General features: G+C 43.9%; 2 protein-coding genes across 3 annotated transcripts in view; both read left to right on the top strand.

Moving 5' to 3' along the window:
* The window catches only part of ttc27 (tetratricopeptide repeat domain 27), a 205,266-nt gene extending 200,814 nt beyond the window's left edge, over window positions 1-4,452 (top strand). The window contains exons 19-20 of the mRNA XM_080740212.1: window positions 3,147-3,247; window positions 4,159-4,452. Coding sequence (XP_080596338.1) covers window positions 3,147-3,247; window positions 4,159-4,284 — 227 coding nt within the window. The 3' untranslated portion in view covers window positions 4,285-4,452. The remainder of the gene's footprint in view (window positions 1-3,146; window positions 3,248-4,158) is intronic.
* Window positions 4,453-12,251: 7,799 nt separating this feature from the next.
* The window catches only part of ltbp1 (latent transforming growth factor beta binding protein 1), a 193,250-nt gene continuing 187,298 nt past the window's right edge, over window positions 12,252-18,203 (top strand). For both annotated transcript variants that reach the window (XM_080741091.1, XM_080741090.1), the window contains exons 1-2: window positions 12,252-12,879; window positions 14,467-14,537. In XM_080741091.1, coding sequence (XP_080597217.1) covers window positions 12,497-12,879; window positions 14,467-14,537 — 454 coding nt within the window. In that variant the 5' untranslated portion in view covers window positions 12,252-12,496. The remainder of the gene's footprint in view (window positions 12,880-14,466; window positions 14,538-18,203) is intronic.

Raw genomic sequence — 18,203 nt, 5'->3', positions numbered from 1 at the left:
ACTGTAATGTCTTCGGCGTGAATTTAACTCTGAGACTGTAAGAATGAACCCAAATAGACGCTGCACAATGTTGCTGGAGAGTTAATTGAGCTATTGGATGGGGTTTTTTGAAAATGCCCTTTTGATCATGTCGTCAGGGACAGTGGTAATGGGAGATGATTAAACGGACCTGGCCGTTACAGGTCATTGACGGGGTGTTCATTTGTAAGCCGCCTGGGGTCAACTTTGTACAGGCGGCATTCCCCTACTCCAGTGGTTCTCAACCTTTTCAGGCTGTGACCCCCACAAAATAATCATATTTGAACTGGGGAACTCCCACCCTGATAAGCACTTGGAGTTTGGTTTGACACAAGATAAATATTGTGAAAATAGCAGAGCTTACAACGCTTCGCAACACGAGGTGTTGTGACCTTGTGGGTTGCCTTTTTTCACAAATTTAGCCTCTTTCTTATATTATTTGACAATTTGGCCAATGTTTGACCAGTTTTATACTAGTTTGTTGATTACTTTTGATGCAGTAATGGTCTTCTGTCTTTTCTTTCTTTCTTTTGAGGTATTAAAAAGGTCTTAATCATTCTTCACTGTCAGGGTCCCGACATGATGACCCACAGGTTGAGAACCCCTGCCCTACTCTGTCAGACACTCTCTTACACACACACACACACACACACACACACACACACACACACACACACACACACACACACATCACTAACTTACTAGTAATTACTAGTCATTTTAATAAATGCTATAATTGGAGTATTCAAGGTAAACCGTTGTTGTCATGAGTATGACTGCAGTTTTATGACCCGAGGGAAATGATTGATGAGCCTGGAGCCTATTTGGTAGGCGGCAGTTCACTTTCAGCCACTAATTAAAGTATGCCAGAACGCATGAAACCAGGAAGGTTAATTCTTTACACTTTACAATACGTTTGTAAACAACTTAACTGAATTATCCCGCCTTGTCGCTGAATGAGCTTCTATTGAATTATGATGATGTGCCTTCATGCAGCCCCGTTTCATCTGTCTATCATTCTCTCACCTGCCACTCTGTCCTTCATTTGTATTTCTCCTCCTCGTTCTCCCTTCTCTAATTTCTTAAACCCGACTTATACGTGGTTGCAGGGCCGATTCCGCTATATTTGGTGTGTGACACAATGCATATCGTCGTTGTCGGGTGAAAACCTTGTATGTCCAAAACCCTTCGTTTTGCATTTTTCATTTAAAAAATGATTTAAACCAGTGAAAACAGCCGATCTACAAGCACACAACGCCTCGCGCCTCGCGGTGCGAGGCGTTGTGTGCTTGTAGATTTGCTGTTTTCACTACTTTTGTGCCACGGCCTTGTACGATGAAGCAGGGCTTTACTTTGCGCAAGAACATACAAATTTGAAACTTGGAGATACGAGGTTTCCACCCGACAACGACGATATCCAAGTCTAAATCAGGCATTAAGGTTCCTCCACCCCATCTCAGTGACTCTCTCTTTCATCCCAAAAGGTCGTCCTCGGGTTAAGGGTGACTCGCTCGTTACCCTGCCTCGGGTGACTACGGTGCACTTTCTTATTTGCCCTCCAACCAGCCAGCTTTTTCCATCCATCCGTCATCCTGTGTTCAACTGAACGTGGTATCTGTTGGTCATGCATCTAGCCATTGGTTCCGTGGGTTCACCTAGCGGTAGGTCTGGGGCGCTAAGGACCCCTTCTAGACCCCCTGGAGGCCATGAGGAGCCTGTGAATCCATGTCAATGACCCTGGCCTCATTATTCCCGCTGGGAACACTTAAACCATGTATACTTTGTCGACGGGATTCCCCTCCTTTTTCCCTCTACGCCAAGAAATATCTTTGTTGAAGATTCCCGATCTACAAGCTCAGAGAGCTATTTTTGCCGAATGTTGGCCCCCAGAATAAGGGCGCTAAGGTGCTTGTGTTTAAATGCTGACATTACAATAGCACAGAAAGCTCCACTCCTCCTCATGTACAGTACAATGGAGAATCCTCTCAGCTCTGAGACTCTCAGGGTTAAATTAACATTTGCCTGTGTACAGTATCTGTTCTAGACATTGTTCTTTTTAGTACTGACGCAGCGCTAGATGCATTCATTCTTGGGAGCGCTCGATGCAGTTACATGCATTCATTCTTGGGAGCTGTCCAGTGCAACTACAGACTGCTACTCTTGGACACTAAGCAGCATGTCTGTGATTGTTGAATGAAGTGAGATTAGATGCGTGTGTCACTGGGTTTTCCATTCTGCCGGTATTCCATCCATAATTTAACTTCATTAAATGTTAGTCTACCGTGTCCTCTCTCCTCTCAAACTCAGTTCTGCTCAGTCTATGTCAAAAACATGTTTTTAATCAGTCTTTATTAGATGATAGCGGAGAGCACAGTACAACTGGAGATGGTGAGCAATGATACAAAAGTCTACAAATGCTGTCTCAATCGGTAGTTCTCAAACTTGTGCCAAGAACCACTGTTCTAAATCATAACAGCTTTCTGAAAAACATGTTATGTTGCTATGTATATAGTTGCGACCGAAGGTTGCAGTATACCATGAGAAATGTCGCAGCTTGTCTCCGTCTGTGTCTGTCAGTCAGTACACATTTTTACAGTCTATGGTTCTATGGGTTTGTCACTCTGACATCATGCTCTGATGTCACTGTTCAGGGGAACCACCACTCTTAACAGAATGGGTTTGCCGCTCTGACATCACGCTCTGGCTTGATGTCCCTTTTATGCCCATATATTTTATACCCATATATAGTCGACAATGTGATGTCAGAACATGCCCATATATGGGCATTCCCAGATCACACTTGCAAATTAATTACGTCCTTGTCCGTTTTATGCCCATATATGGAGATCCCTGTCCCGATGTCATCAATATCAAGGGCATATCTGGGAATGCCCATATTTGGTAATGCCCATATATGGGCATGTTCTAACATCACATTGTTGACTATCATGCAGGAATCTCCATATATGGGTAACTGGTCCGATATATGTATATCACTGGCCAGATGGTCAAGAATTGGTGCATGTCGCCCTGAGACGTTTTACTAGTATATAACTAAAATGACACAGATGCTTTCTTGGTTTTAATGGGTTAATAAATATCAGTTTTTCTCTGTGTCTTTCTGTCAGTCACCATCAGTTGCAGTAAGAAGAAGACCAACCCCCAGGAAGCTCTCCAGATGCTGTCCTCCACACGACTCAGCCTGAGGAGTTTAGCCACCAAAGCCAAGGTACTGTGCATTAGACAGACACATCATATTTAGTTCACGGATGTAAAGGGCAAACCTGTGTGTCTTCTGTGTGAATTTGATTTACTTTAACTTTTTACTTTATAAAAGCAGTGATTTGGTGAGGATCATAGAGTAGCAAACTGAGCTTTAAAATGCATTTTCAGTTTTTAATGAATGCAGTTTCATTTTTGCATTTATCTTGCTGATAAGGGACCTTTGAAGCAAAAATACATTTTTGATGTTTGCCTGTTGAAACGTTTTCACTTGAGATTACTGACAGAGCCATAAGAAAATATTGCAACTGATTGAACCAGTCCGGCCCTCGACTTCTACAATTTGTTTTATTTTGTCTCTCTGTGTATTTGAGTTTGACATCCCTGATCTAGAGTAACCCCTAAAACCCAATTGAGTTCAATGTGTTTTTCTGTAATCTTTTCTGTAACCCCAAAAGTCCATTGAGAACAGACTTTTTCTGTCCATTTTCTGATTGGACAATATAATGGATTTGAGGATTGGTCAAGCTTCATGAAGATTCATCACAATATATTGGCAAAAACACAGCCAATTTCCCAGAATTGCACCTATGCTTCTGTGCTCTGTGAGCGAAATACGTTCTTGCTCTGCGCTGGGCTCTTCCTGGAGACCGCTGTTCCAATCGACTTCACCCTCGACACTGCATGCACTCCCTTGGGTTCTCAGCAATACACTCGGATGAGTGGTTCCTAAGATACGCGTGCTCGTCCCATCGCCTTCACACTCGACACCGCACTTCTGTGGGGCCTACATACATGCATACAGAGGTTTTTGCTAATTGACGTACTGTACAACGAAGTATACTGTAGGTAAAAATGAAAATCTAGCACTGGCTCTCAGCATCATTTCACCTTTTCCTCTTCATCTTTTTCATTCAGCAAACTCACACAGACGTGGCTACAGGAGAGATCAGCGATGACCTAAGGGACAGTGTCACAGAACTGGAGCAACTCATCACAGAGCTGCAGGACCTGAGTGGTGCCCTGCGTAGCCAATCAGAGTGAGCTGCCTCAATGATGACAGGCTCTTTCTCCTCCAGCAGCAGTTCCAGACAGTCTGGAAAAGTTCCAACAGTGGACACTAAATGAATAGAGACTGAAACTTTACAATCCTCAGCTGTGTCTGGTGCACACACTTTCTACTTTCTCGAGTTAAAATCCAAACCAGTCAAACCACAGCTCTTTACTTGTGATGTAAAAGATGCAGTTACATGTATTCGTTCCTGGGAGCTGTATAAAACAGGCTGATGGGAAACTAGAAATGTAAAGCCAAAGGAATGTTTATTTTCATGTTTACTTTCTTGTTTAATGTATATTTCTTTCTATTATGGTTCATGTTGGCCAACATCGAGGGTTTGAGGCTAAAATTATTGTACTTATCAGTACCATGCCCACTTCAGTATCATTTTGTATTTGGATTATCACAGTTAAATCAATGTTCCCATTTCATTTCTTTGTAGAAAATATAATTAAACCAATCAATTTGTATCGCTATGAAATGTGCCTTCATTCAAGCTAAATAAGTGTTGAAAAATGCTAGAGCTTTTGGAGCTGCTACTGAATTAAAATGTAAGTATTGCAGCCAGCAACGGTACAGAGGAATATCCATTCCCCAGTCCTATTCTTCTCCTCCTCTGTAGTGATTTAAGATGTGCTTTTTACAGTCCAACAGTCACACCACGAACTCTGTAGTTTAAAACTGGCAGAAAGCAATCATAAAACGTTGCCTTTGCAGTCACCATAAATAAGAAATAATAAACAGAAAAACAAGCCAGCCCATATAGCCTCATTATTATTATTACAGCTCTACCAGCTACTCTAACAACCCCCTCTGTGTGCTCGAACGCCGGACCCCCGCCCCCAGGGCAGTATGAGGGTGGTGTCGCCAACTGCTGTGTGAAAATGAGAAGTGTAAGAATGTGAGGGAAATCTAAAGAGCCGCTCCGGAGACAGGAGCCCAGAGTGTGGACATTCATCACTACAGAGGCACTGGGAATGAAAGTGTCATCCCATGCAGTGCTTGTGTGTGTGCGCGCGTGCGCCTGCCTGTCTGTTTGATGCACACACTTTACTCGCTAGACTGGATACACACACATGTACAATCCTTCAGTGCACAGTCCTTCGACAGAGAGGTGAGAAAATGTTCAATGCCTAGATGCGCGCACACACACACTCACTCCGATGCACACACAGGCATATCGTCACTGTCGGGCAGAAACCTCGTATCTCCGAGTTTCAAATTTGTTTTTTGCGCAAAGTAAAGCCCTGCTTCACCAGTCAAGTCCGTCGCACAAAAGTAGTGAAAACAGCAGATCTACAAGCACACAACGCCTCGTGGTGCGAGGCGTTGTGTGCTTGTAGATCGGCTGTTTTCACTAGTTTCGTTCATTTTCTTTAATGATAAAAACGAAGGGTTTTGGACATACAAGGTTTCCACCTGACCACGACTACATGATGTATCTGTCCTCATCACCATGCCCTGCAGCTAGCTGCACAGGGAGGATCCCTCCATATTCACTCTGATGGGGTTTTCTTCCCTCCCAATGGGAGGATGACCTTCACATTGCTTTGGTTTTTATGACCATCATAGATATGATGTTTTACTTTGCCTGTGTGGCTTTGTCACCGTTGAAAAGATGGTCTGTGTTTTCTTTGCTGAAGGGAAAACCTATTGCGGTGACTGATTGGGCTGTAAAGGGCTTTTCTTTTTAATAAAGGTAGATAAGAGTGTGTACTCTAGTTGCATTGTGTTTGTAAAGCCACTCACCTCTGTTCCCACGTGGTATAAGTGCATTGTGTTTGTCCTTTCAGAGCTGACTGTTTGGATTGTTAAAGTGTCACACAGTGTGAGAGAATCAACAGGTATGATAGTGGAGTACATGACAGTGCCCTGAGGCTCTGGTTAGCATCAAAGCCACGATTCCCTTCGCTACACAGCTGTCTGTTTACACACCAAACTAAATGATCAAAGCCACATTCCCAGCCTAAAACACCAGTGATGAAATAAAAACCACACAAAAAGAAAGTATTGGCTCATTTTGAATTCTTTTCATCATCCGTCTTAGCATCATAATTGATATCACATCCAGGAGAGAGAGTGAGAGAGAGAGAGAGAGAGAGAGAGACTATAATGGTATTGTAGCTCTTCCAAATGGTCTTCAGAGACAAACATCATGTGGTTCTTATGCCATTAGGTCAGCATTGTGGAGGACAGCCTTTGATATAAGCAAACAGAGCTTTGCTTGTCTTGCCTCTGACCTGTCGTCCCAGAATTCCTGGTGTTTCTCAGCAAGGACCTGACAACATCCTTGTAAGCCAGCTGAAGTAAAGACCCACACCCCATATATCACTGCTACGGACCGCCACTCTGACGTTATACTGTAGTGTACATTGTTGTGGGGGGGGCGACACCAGATTTGGCAAAATGACAAAAAGGAGGCTAATTTACTTAGGTCCCCCTGTTCCCCCCTGCCAGATACCCACACTGAATCCTTGAGGTTCATTTATGTCTGGGTTAAATTGCCACTTAGGATTTTGCAGTGCGTGTGATGATTGATTCATTACCAGAGGCAGGTTTTGTGACTGGGATCCAAATGATTTCCTATTAGAAACACTAGGTTTTTTTTAATGCCCTCAAGCTTTTAGCGAGCTTTGACTGTTCATTTGTTCTTAAACTCTTTAAGATCTACGGAGAATGCAGTAAAAGCCTGGCAGGCTTCCCACTAAAACTGTCATATTAGCCAATTTCCACGTCGACTTCCTTAAATGCGGGTCAACCAGCGATATCCCCTTCAATTTGTCTCTTTAAGGGCCACCGACGACTAAACATTCCAGAGCATGACGTTCCCATTCCCAGACACATCTTGAGGGTTCTTTATCTAGCCCTGACGTCCGCCTTCGAGTCCCCATCCTGTGACTTTGGTTTCCTGGACAGATGGGAGCGTTTGGTGCGTTCATGAATGCTATGCCTGTCCTTGTGACCCAGATGAGGCCTTCGCTTACTTGACGATTGCATCGCTGCCCAACTATTTCACATTGCATCACCAGTGATGATTACAGTACACATTTATGACCGCAACCCTCTTCGTAGCCTTGCCAGCATGTCTTTCCCCACATGTTGGCTGAGGCCCTGTTCCCCCCCCCCCCCCCCCCCCCCTCCTTCCAGGGATGCTGTTACACAGTCCGTGGGTTCTGGTTACCATCACCCTCCATGTGTCAAATTCAGAGAAACGTCCTCCTGGCCTCCACCCGTCTCTGGCTCTTCCTCCGTTTCCCCCTCTTGTCTATCTGTCTCTTCAGGCACCAGACCTCTCTCTCTCTCTCACTCATGAACCCACACACCTCTCTCTCTCTGTCTCTCCTCCCCCCCGGTCCCCCCCCTTAGTTACACCCAAAGATTTCATTTTCGAAGGAAAATGTTTGTGGTTTAGTGTGTGGTTTTTTTGGCCTCTATAAACAAGAATAGTTCATGACACTGCTAACACCCTCTTCAAAACCCCACTGGGTGGATGTTGAGGTTTAAAAGGCAACAATTAATTTCTCGAGAGAAACGAGCGTCAGCGGACGTCACAGCGCCGTAGTTCTTTCCAAAGCACACATGTTGATTAAACAGGGTGTCGTGTTCATTAGGGGCGTACGTGGGGAACAAGTTCTCCGCCGCCACACAACCACGATCTGTATCCAATAATAATGTAATGGTTCTCCAAGTGGGGTCTTACGTCCCTTTGGGGATTAACGCGAGTCCCCTGGAATATGAAGAATAATTGGATTTCTCTGTTATTTAATTTACAGGTAATTTCATTGTGGAAATGTTTCAGCAAGTGGGTATATTAGTTATAGGAACAGTTTATATGCCTTTATATTGTTATTTCCGAAATTCCTCATTTCCAATTTGGTCCTTGCTCTTACATCAATAAACATTAATGTAATGCACATTGCACAACCCACAACAGCCCTGAACTCATAATGAATCCCATCATAATGGCCCCCAAGTCATCCCTATAATCTTCTATAAAGTTAGACCAGTGGTTCTCAACCTGAGGGGTGTCCCAACGTGATTTGGGGAGTTCCCCAGATGAGAGTAAAGGCCCATTACCATGCACTGGGCCAGATAAACAGATAAAAAAGATCTTTCTCCATTCAAGTGGATGGTAAGATACAGATAAAAAAAGTTTCTGTCACAGATATTTTTTATCTGTATCTTACCATCCACTTGAATGGAAGAATATGTTTTTTTTATCTGTTTATCTGGTTCAGTGGGAATGGGCCTTAAAGTGACAATTTAAGGACCTTTAAGACCTTTAAAAAAAAGTTATGAAATTTAAAAAAGACCATTACTGCATCAAAGGTAGCCTAATCACCAAACTATAGTATGTTAACTGGTCAAACATTGGCCAAATTGTCATTGTGGGCTTGTAGATCGGCTATTTTCAGCGCAAGACGCCATCCTACAACGGAGCATAAATTAAGCATTACTTGGGCCATGAGCGTAGAGAATTAGAAGCGCTCTCAGGAATGCCCGCCCGCGCAACTGTGGTCCAGCAACTCATGTAGACCCTTTGGGATGAATGATGATGTGCACATGGCTATCTGAATTCCTTCCTGGCTGTCTGACGCACCAAAGTGCCTGCTTTGATTTAATGGCGGAGTGTGACCGAAATAAAAGTGAATATATAACTCAAAGACTATGACAACACATGCTTAAAAATAGTCTTACACAAAACATTACCCACAATCTAGCTTATCCGTGTAATTCCTTTCCAACTGTGTCTCTTTCTGTTTGCCAACTCATTATTAATATGATGTAATATACATTTTTAGTCCACACTTCTTCATACCTAGAAGATAAGGTAAGTGTCCATAAATCTAAAGGCATTCCATAAGAGCCAACTTTCAACTTGTATGTGTGTGTGGAGGGGGGAGGTTCAGGGGACATTCATTATAACATAATCATATCCCAACATTAAAGTCATGTTTATGATGGCCCAATCATGGCCCATCGCCATGATTAGGACACTTCGTTGTGAGCTTGTCGATCTGCTATTTTCAGCCAAAGCTTTCCACACGGATGCTGTGGTTTAAAGGAGATTTTTTTGTTTTTGTCACATATTCCTAAACCAATAATTTGATGACTATAGGTGCCTGGTCAGTATAGGAGACTCAATTGAGTCAGACTCCGCTGGTCATCAAATTATTGTCTTTGTTCAAGAATGCAACACAAACTAATTCGGCTTCATGGAATGTGTAATTGTTAGAAAGGTTTTGGGTGAACTATACGTAGGCCTAAAGGCCAGCATCCGTATTGTGTGGAAAGCATTCACTGAATATAGCAGATCATCTATCCTCACAATAGCAGAAAACAGAAAAGACACTAGCATTGAGCCCTGGGGGACTTCTGGTTATCCATATAAGGGGTTTAGGGTTGAAAGGCACTGTCTCAGCCTCAGGTGAAGCTCTAGAACCTGCAACTGACACAGTGTTCCTGTTCAGTTGCATATAAGATCTGATCTGGTGACAGAAAATAAAAGTAGATGATGGTACATAGGTTGCAACATTTTCATGGTCATCCATTCAGTGACCACTCGTGCCCTGTGGATGGAGGCATTGTCATCCTTGAAGAAACCAGCCTCTTCATGTAGGCTATACTGTAGTAGGCCATTGGTTCTCAAAGTGGGGTCCGGGGACCCCCAGGCAGGGGTCCTTGAGGGAGTTCCAGGGGGTCCCCAGATAAATGAAAGTTAGGAAAGGAACCAAATGGACCCTTATGGCTCTGGAACTCAGAGAGTGTACAAATGGAACCAAATGGACCCTAACATTAATTTGGTTCAATTTGTACACTCTCAGAGTGAAATTAAAGTTAATTTTAAATTGAATGGGGGTTCGTAGCCTAATGCATGTCAAACTTGGCATGTCTATGATTTAATTGCCTTCCATGAGAGTAATGAGACTGGAAAAAGCACACACATCTATCACAACAGTTACACGACAGCTAAAGGTCTCTATCGAGAATGAGACCTCAGGTCTCAATGAGATTTCCTGTACAATAGACTAAACAATTAATAAATAAAATACAAAGCCTAAAGCAGGGGTGGGTAACTTTAATGATGGTGAGGGCCACTATATTTCCACCTTCACTCCAGAGGGCCACATTGCATATTGCTACGTCGTACGTTGTCATTCTAGTATCGCATACAATAGAAGCAAAAATAGCAGATCTACAAGCTCTACGAGCAAGATCTATGAGCTTGTAGATCAGCTATTTTTGCTTCTCTTGAATTGGAATCCTGAATATTTTTTTTTAATGTTTTAATTGGAACGTTTAGTGATATACTCATGTTAACTTTATGAACCTAAATACAAATACATTGGACATCAAAAAAATACATTTTAATACTACTAATATAGACTGACGGAATTAAAGCCATACTGTGTAAGATGCCCAACTAGTGGTCATTAGCCCTATAGCAAACCGCGGTCGCGTCCGCGTCTTTCGGACGTTTTTCGTACCTTCAGACCCCCGCGTCTGCCTCCACCTCGCTGAGATCTATCTTTTAAGGGGTCCCTTGTTCCTGTGCGTTCAGTAATTCCAGAGATACGGACTCCTTCACCCTGCCTGGTAGGCGAAATTACCTAGAGAAGGGATGGTACAAACGGGCGACAACAAATATGGCTGCCATAGCGACCCCACTTCAAGATGCGCTGTGATTGGCCGGCAGTTGTATAACCCTCGCTGTGATTGGCCGGTAGTGTGATGACGCAATTTTGGCGCGAGATCCGGTCCACGGCAAGGATCTCAGTTTACATACAGAGAAGGCTTTACAGGCTGAAATTCACGGCGCGGATCTTCTAAAACTTTTGTGATTTAATAGTTAGGAGAATTTTAAGATTTGTTTTATAAAAAAAGTTACATAGTACAACTTTAAAGCAGGTCATGTTTGTAACAGCTGAAATATAATAATATATCAGTATTCCGGTATTAACCTGCGGGCCGCATTAACTGAAGGTGGGGGCCGCATGTGGCCCCGGGCCACCAGTTGCCCATGTATGGCCTAAGGGCTCCCAAATATGGATATGATTGATCATAGATGTATTAGGCTATGTTATAGATCACATGCGACTCACACAATATGTCATATAAAGTATGGGCATTCCAAGCTATGGGCTTAATATTGATGACATCAGGGATCTCCATATATGGGCATACAAGGGATAAGGGCAGAATGTGAAGTCACAATGTGATGTATAGGTCAGCTTCAGCTATAGACATTGAGGCTTTACCCGGCGATGGCGTACGTTACGTTACTGACAAGATGTGACGTTTTCATAGTTAAAAATGAATAGGCCTACTGCTTGTCTATACCTCCTTTCTCTACACCGTTTCAGGTTAATTAGCTATAGCCTAAGTGCTCATTCTGATGTGTATTGCATAGGCATGGACTATCTTTTAATTTGAAAGAATATAATCCAGCTCTTTCAATACAGTTAATTGATAAGATGCTGCTATAAAGTGGGAGTTTGTCGGTGTCTTAATTAAGACCCCTAGACACTCTAGGGCCCCCAAAAAGCTCTCCAAACTTTTTTCCTTTTCCTTTTTTTTTTTTAGGGTTCAGCCCCGCTCAAGTGTGTTCCAATGAGCTTCCCACTCCTGACGTCATGTCTGCCGGAGATTGGCTGTTCAGCCCCTGACTCTAAACTCCTGCCCTTAACACAGTGAAACTTTTAAAAGAGTTTTCAATCTCATCTGCGGGGTAAAGTATCGCACATTCGTCCCCGTTGCAGCTTTGACATCTGCTGCCATAGCTCCCCTCTTTTACCCCGCGCTGGAATAGAAGGATATATGGTGCTTTATTCCGCTTTTAGACCCCATAGTAAAAGCTTTTCTTCTTCTTACTTTTCCCCCCCCCCATGTCTCGTTTTATTTTTTGACTTTTGTAAATTAAGCGTGCGTTTTATTGCTGAATGTTTGTTATAATTTTCCAATCTTGCTCGGAGGTCGATGTCTAGAGGAATATGCTCAGGGATATAGAACTTTTTTCACTTGCGATAAAGTGACAGGAGTTCACAGTACTGTACACACAGTGCGCGCATACACACACGGACCGCGCAGCTGAAACAAATTACTTGACCCTCTCTTCTCCTTGTTCCAGTTCTTCCAAAAAAAAACTTTTTTCTTCTTGTCGTGCGTTTTCTCGTCGGGGGGATTATAACCGTGCGGATAATGGCTTGGACCAGATGGGACTTTTTATTCTCCTTAGGTTTGTTGGTGTCTCCCGTGGCCGTGGTGCTGGTGTGCTCCGCGGAGCAGCAGCAGCAGCCGCCTCAGAGCGGCTTCAGGAGACTCTACGTGTTGCAGCCCGGACCCAGCGGCTCCGACCGGCTGCACGTCAGCTCCATGATCTCGTCGCACTCCTCCTCCGGCGCCGCGGGGCAGCCGCACGCCTCCTACAACGTGCAGGTCCGGACCCGCAGGATGGGGACCCAGGGAGCCGGCGTGAACCCCATACCGGTCCGCCAGGACGCACAGCAGCATCAGCAGGTCATTCGGCACAGCAGCAGCAGCAGCCATAGCGTTCATCAGAATCACCAGATAAAAATGTCAGGGTAAGATATTGGGGGTTTTCAAGAGTGTTTTGAAAAACTTTGAGTGAATGTTTGAATTCTTGGATGAATTTAGTACAAAGGGACCCCAATGCAAACAGCTTTCTTGTGGTCTTTATCCTTTTAGTTCAGTGTTTCTCAAACTTTCAAATTTCAAGGTCTCCCTTTAACTCTGACTGTGTACAAATGGAACCAAATGGACCCGTCAGGGTCCATTTGGTTACATTTGTACACTTGTCAGAGTTACAGACTTGTATGGGTCAATTTAGACCCCCCCCTAAAGGAACCCACATAGTCCCTGGAAACCACTTCGAGAAACACTGTTTAGTTGACCTCCCGTAGCCTACTTTTTCCTATGCAAACTTCTAATAAAGTGTTCAATCAAGAAATCAACTGAATGATCAGAAAGCTTCATGTCATTAAATGTTCCACAAAGTGGTGAGAGTGGGCATTCATTTTCTCAACAAGTGTGAATTCACTCTTTCTTGGGAGTGCTACTTGAATTGAAGAAAACATACTGGACTACAACAAACCTCATAACTGATTGAAGAACTTTATCAAAAAGGGTTACCCCATCACATACTTTAACTCCACTTGATGGCAGTGCTTTTAAATTCTAACTCTACTACTCACTTTTGTAAACATAATATACCATAGCCAAGTAACACAGGTGAGATCAGCGAGTATAACTAAGTAGTAGCCTATATAGAATCATGTTTTAATGAATAAAGTTTTGAAGGATACAAGTAGAACAATAAAAGTCTGCACACCGATTTATGCTCCCAAACATTAAGTTTACTTGTGGTAACGTTTCGAGGCCAACGGCTCTTCATCAGACCTTCCATCTAAAGTTTTGAAGGATAAAATACTCTTAACCCCTGCCTGGTCAAAGGATATGACTCCTATTCCCCCCATATAGAGCTCTGCTCTCCTATTGTAAGTGTGAATATTGTGAATACATGTCAGCACCTTACATACCTCCACATAGAGTACCATCTAGCCTACTGTAGCTTCATACTTAACTTTACTGAGATACACACAAGGCTGGAGGCAGTGGAGGGGACAGAGGTAAGCCTTGGTGCGTGTGTGCGTGCGTGCGTGCGCGTGCGTACATACGTTTTTTGCAGTCCTTATCACTTGTGTGCAGAGTACAACAGTCACCAGCTGAAGAAAGCCTCTTAGCCAGTGAGGTGTAATAAGATTGAGTTGAAATGCAGTGTTTTGACTTCTTCTCGTCTGAAGCACGTGTGTGGCTGCAGAACTCTGCATGCATCTCATGAACTGTCCATAAATCCACAACAATGTGTGAGTGCGTGAGTGAGTGCGTGCATGCATGTGGGACCTGCTACAGCAGTGGTTCTCAAAGTGGATTCCAAGGACTCTCTGGCTTTTGGGGTTTCCAACTTGACCCTTACAAGTCTGTAACTCTTAACAGTATACAAATGAAACCAAACGGACCCTAACGGGTCCATTTGGTTCCATTTGTATACTGTCAGAGTTAAGGGGAGACCCAGAAGTGTAAAAGTTTGAGAACCATTGTGCTACAGCTCCTGTATGTCTCTCTCAACCCTGTGTGATGGTATTTTGCAGGGTGAATGTCTGTGGCGGGCAGTGCTGTCACGGATGGAGCCAGTCCCAGGGATCACAACGATGCACTAAACGTGAGTTCACCGCAATGTGCAACACGATACAGCACAAGTACAGTATAACACAATACCAATGCAGTACAACACTACACAACACAATGTAATATACAGTGTATATACGTTCACACAAGCAGCAACGAAAGCTGCAAAGCAACCAAGCGTGGTCACCAGATCACGCTTTTGCAGCTACACTGCAGAGTCGCTGTTGGAAGTTTTGCTCAAGCCACACTGTGTAAATGAAAAGGGTTAAATAGCACAGGGTACTGGTTAACAGCAAGAATGAGTTTTTCTGCCTCTTACGGACCGCTGCAGGGATTGTAGGGTGAGGGAACGGGACTGGTATTGCTAAGAACGTATGATTGACTAACACTTCACTGCATCATTAGAGCGCTGAAAAAAAGTTGAAGCCAGCTCAACTTTTTGTTTTGTTTTGCAAAGTGTGTCGGGTGTCAATGTGTAGCCGACGGTGTGTCACTGGACTTGCGTGACCAACACAGTGTTACCCCTGTAAACATTAAGATGTGACACTGTACTTGAAGTTACGTTTGAATTGTAAAAAAAAAAAATAAGAATAACCTTAGGTGTGTCCATTTCTACACTCTGGGGGTTGCATGAACACAGAGGATTTTCACTGCACAGACAGTCCTGAACTCCAGCCAATCTGCTCCAGGCAACCACAGCCTCAACATCCCTCTGTTATGTTCTGTTCCTTTGGTACTTTTCACTGCCCCCGCCCCCACCACACACACACACACACACACACACACGCACACGCACACGCACACACACACACACACACACACACACACACACACACACACACACACACACACACACACACACTGGTTGGTGCCTTGCATGGTTTCCACTGCCACTGGTGTATGAATGTGTGTGTGAATGGGTGTATGTAATGCACATTGTAAAGCGCTTTGGATAAAAGCGCTATATAAATGCACCATTTACCATTTACACACACACACACACACACACACACACACACACACACACACACACACACACACACACACAGTTGGAGAAATATATTTTCTATATATTACAGTATGTGCCATCTCGCCAACACTGAATCCAGCCATTATGCACACGCACACACACGCACACGCACACACACACACTATATTCATATACATTAGAGCGTGTTATAACATTACACAGGGACTGTTCTGGTGGTGCAGTTGTGGATGATTAACGGTGACAGATCGTTCAACAGCTGTGTTCTATGGTGGCCCTTTATAGAAATAAGAAGGGGGGGAGGGGCGTTTGGCTGACCTGGGATCTGCCCACCTGTGGTATACCGTGATTAAACTGTCTTGTGTATTTCTTTTTGGGTCCTCCTCGCCGCTGTAGCGTCGAGTCATGAGAAGGCTATTCTTTAGTTTTTAATTTTCACACAGAATGAACTGAGCGCGCGCGCGTGTGTGTGTGCGCGCTCGCGCACGCGTGCGGGTGGTCGAGTGGGCGGGCGCACACCATGGCACACACAGCACCTGTGTCTGTGTGTTAGGGCAGAAAGAGAAACAGGTTTGTAATGGATTATACCTCTTGGCCCAGACACAACCGGCCAGATCATATTCTTATTCGACCGGAGGGCTTTACCAGCTTGTTATATAAGGAGCAGACAGCGTTCTCCACAGCTCCAGGCCCTTTTTCTGCTGGACCTCCTACAGGGAGAAAGATTGCTTATGCTCCGGCTCCGGGGAGGCACAGGAGGTCCCCAGGTTTCCACGTTTAATAGGCCCCATTGCAGCTGGCTCTGTCAGACTTGCGGACAGCTTGCAGGGGGGACCTCAGAGAGAGAGAGAGAGAGTGTGTGTACGCGTGCGTGCGTGCAAAGTTTATGTGTTCGCATAATGTCCGTGTAGGTGTGTGAAAGTACAAGAACATGTCGTGTCTGTCCGGGTGTTTGTATTTGCCTCGTGTTTATGACTCCGTGTTTAGTCAGCTATGGACCATTAGGAGCTGTTGATGGCCTGTACATGAACGGTTCTGTGACCATTCTGTGGCCCCTTGCTGGCTGCTCTGGTTTAACCAGCCTCTTATTGGAGAGAGCCCGTTGGGAGGGTGCGTGGCATTGTGGGAGACATGTAACTGTTGTATGGAGAAAGGGCTTTGGGTTTACATCTGTGGTTCCCAAACTGGGTGACTCCAAATTATTTTGGGGGGGTCCCCAGATGATTAACTTGTGCAACATTTCTCTCAGTCTCACTCAACAGTAAACAAACCAACATACAGTATAAGTGTATACGATACAGGGTATCTGCACATTTCTAAAGGGACAATGTAAGACCTTTTTAATACACAAACTGGCCAAATTGTCAAATATCACATAAGAAAGAGACAAACATTGTGAAAATAGCCAATCTACAAAATCACAACGCCTCACAGTGCGAGGCATTGTGAGCTTCTAGTTCAGCTATTTTCACAATACATACTGTATCTGTGAAACCGAGTCAAACAAAATGCCTACAATTCCAAGTGCTTGTCAGGGTGTGTGGGGGGAGGTTCCCCAGTTCAAATATGATTCTTTTGGAGGGTTGCAGCCTGAAAGGTTCTGCAAACATTGGTTTACATTGATACACTGAAGACAACCAGTCCTGGGCAACACTGATCATACCATACTCCCATTATAGCCATGCTCTGATATAAGTGCGAGCTGAGGACTGGAATCCGAGATGAAATGTGTCAGAGATAGTCTACTGTATACACTCAATTGTGTTGAGTAAAGCTTATTTTTCCTGATGTAGATTTACGTTCTTTCTGAGAAAATGAAAGGGAGTTCTTAAAAGCATCCTCCCTTCTCTGTGTTGTGCGTTCAGGTCAGTAGGTGCTGCTAAATTATGTCTAATGTCTACATTTCCACTGTGAGCCATGTGAATATCTCTTGCTGTGAAGCTGGAGGGAGGTGGTGAGCAAAGACGTTCTCACCCATATTGTTATCAATCTGTAGCTGTGGGCTGCTGTAGGCAAGCCTCATAAATATGATAGATTTTGCAACTGTGTTTGATGAATTAGTTATGTGAATAATATTCAACTCTTCCCCTCCCATTCTCTTTGCTTTTGTTCTTTTGCCACATGGAAAGACAGAACAATAAGTCACACTATACTATTAGTTAGTCATATCTGTGATTTTCATTCCGAGCTCCTATTCAGCTCTGTTTTTTAAACATCAGCTCCTTCCTCTTTTTCGCCTCGCCTGCGATAGAGCAGTGATTCTCAACCTTTTCGGGCCGCGACCCCCAAAATAATCACATTTGAACTGGGGACCCCCCACCCTACGAGCACTAAGAGTTGAGGCATAACATTTTGTATAACACGGTTCTATTGTGAAAATAACAGATCTACATGCTCACACTGCCTTTAGTTGTGAGGCGTTGTGAGCATGTATAGATTGAGAAAAAGTCCTTAAATTGTCACTTTAGAAATGTGCAAATAACCCTCTATACACTTAAACGTTGTGTGTGTTTGTTTGTTTACTGTTGAGAGAGAAAACAATGTTGCACATTAAGTTAATCATCAGGGAACACCCCAAATAATTTGGGGGGTATTGGGGGGGTTGATTTTTAAGCACCCAGACCTCTTTGCCACACAACAAAGGTTCCTAATAGAAATGAATTGCATTGGTTCTGCTGCTGGGCTTTACACGTGGCCACAGTAGCCGGTTAG

Source organism: Nannobrachium achirus, assembly GCF_963921795.1.
Source record: "Nannobrachium achirus genome assembly, chromosome: 13".
Taxonomy (NCBI): domain Eukaryota; kingdom Metazoa; phylum Chordata; class Actinopteri; order Myctophiformes; family Myctophidae; genus Nannobrachium; species Nannobrachium achirus.
Note: the sequence above shows the minus strand (reverse complement) of the source record. Positions and strands in the feature narration are given on the sequence as shown.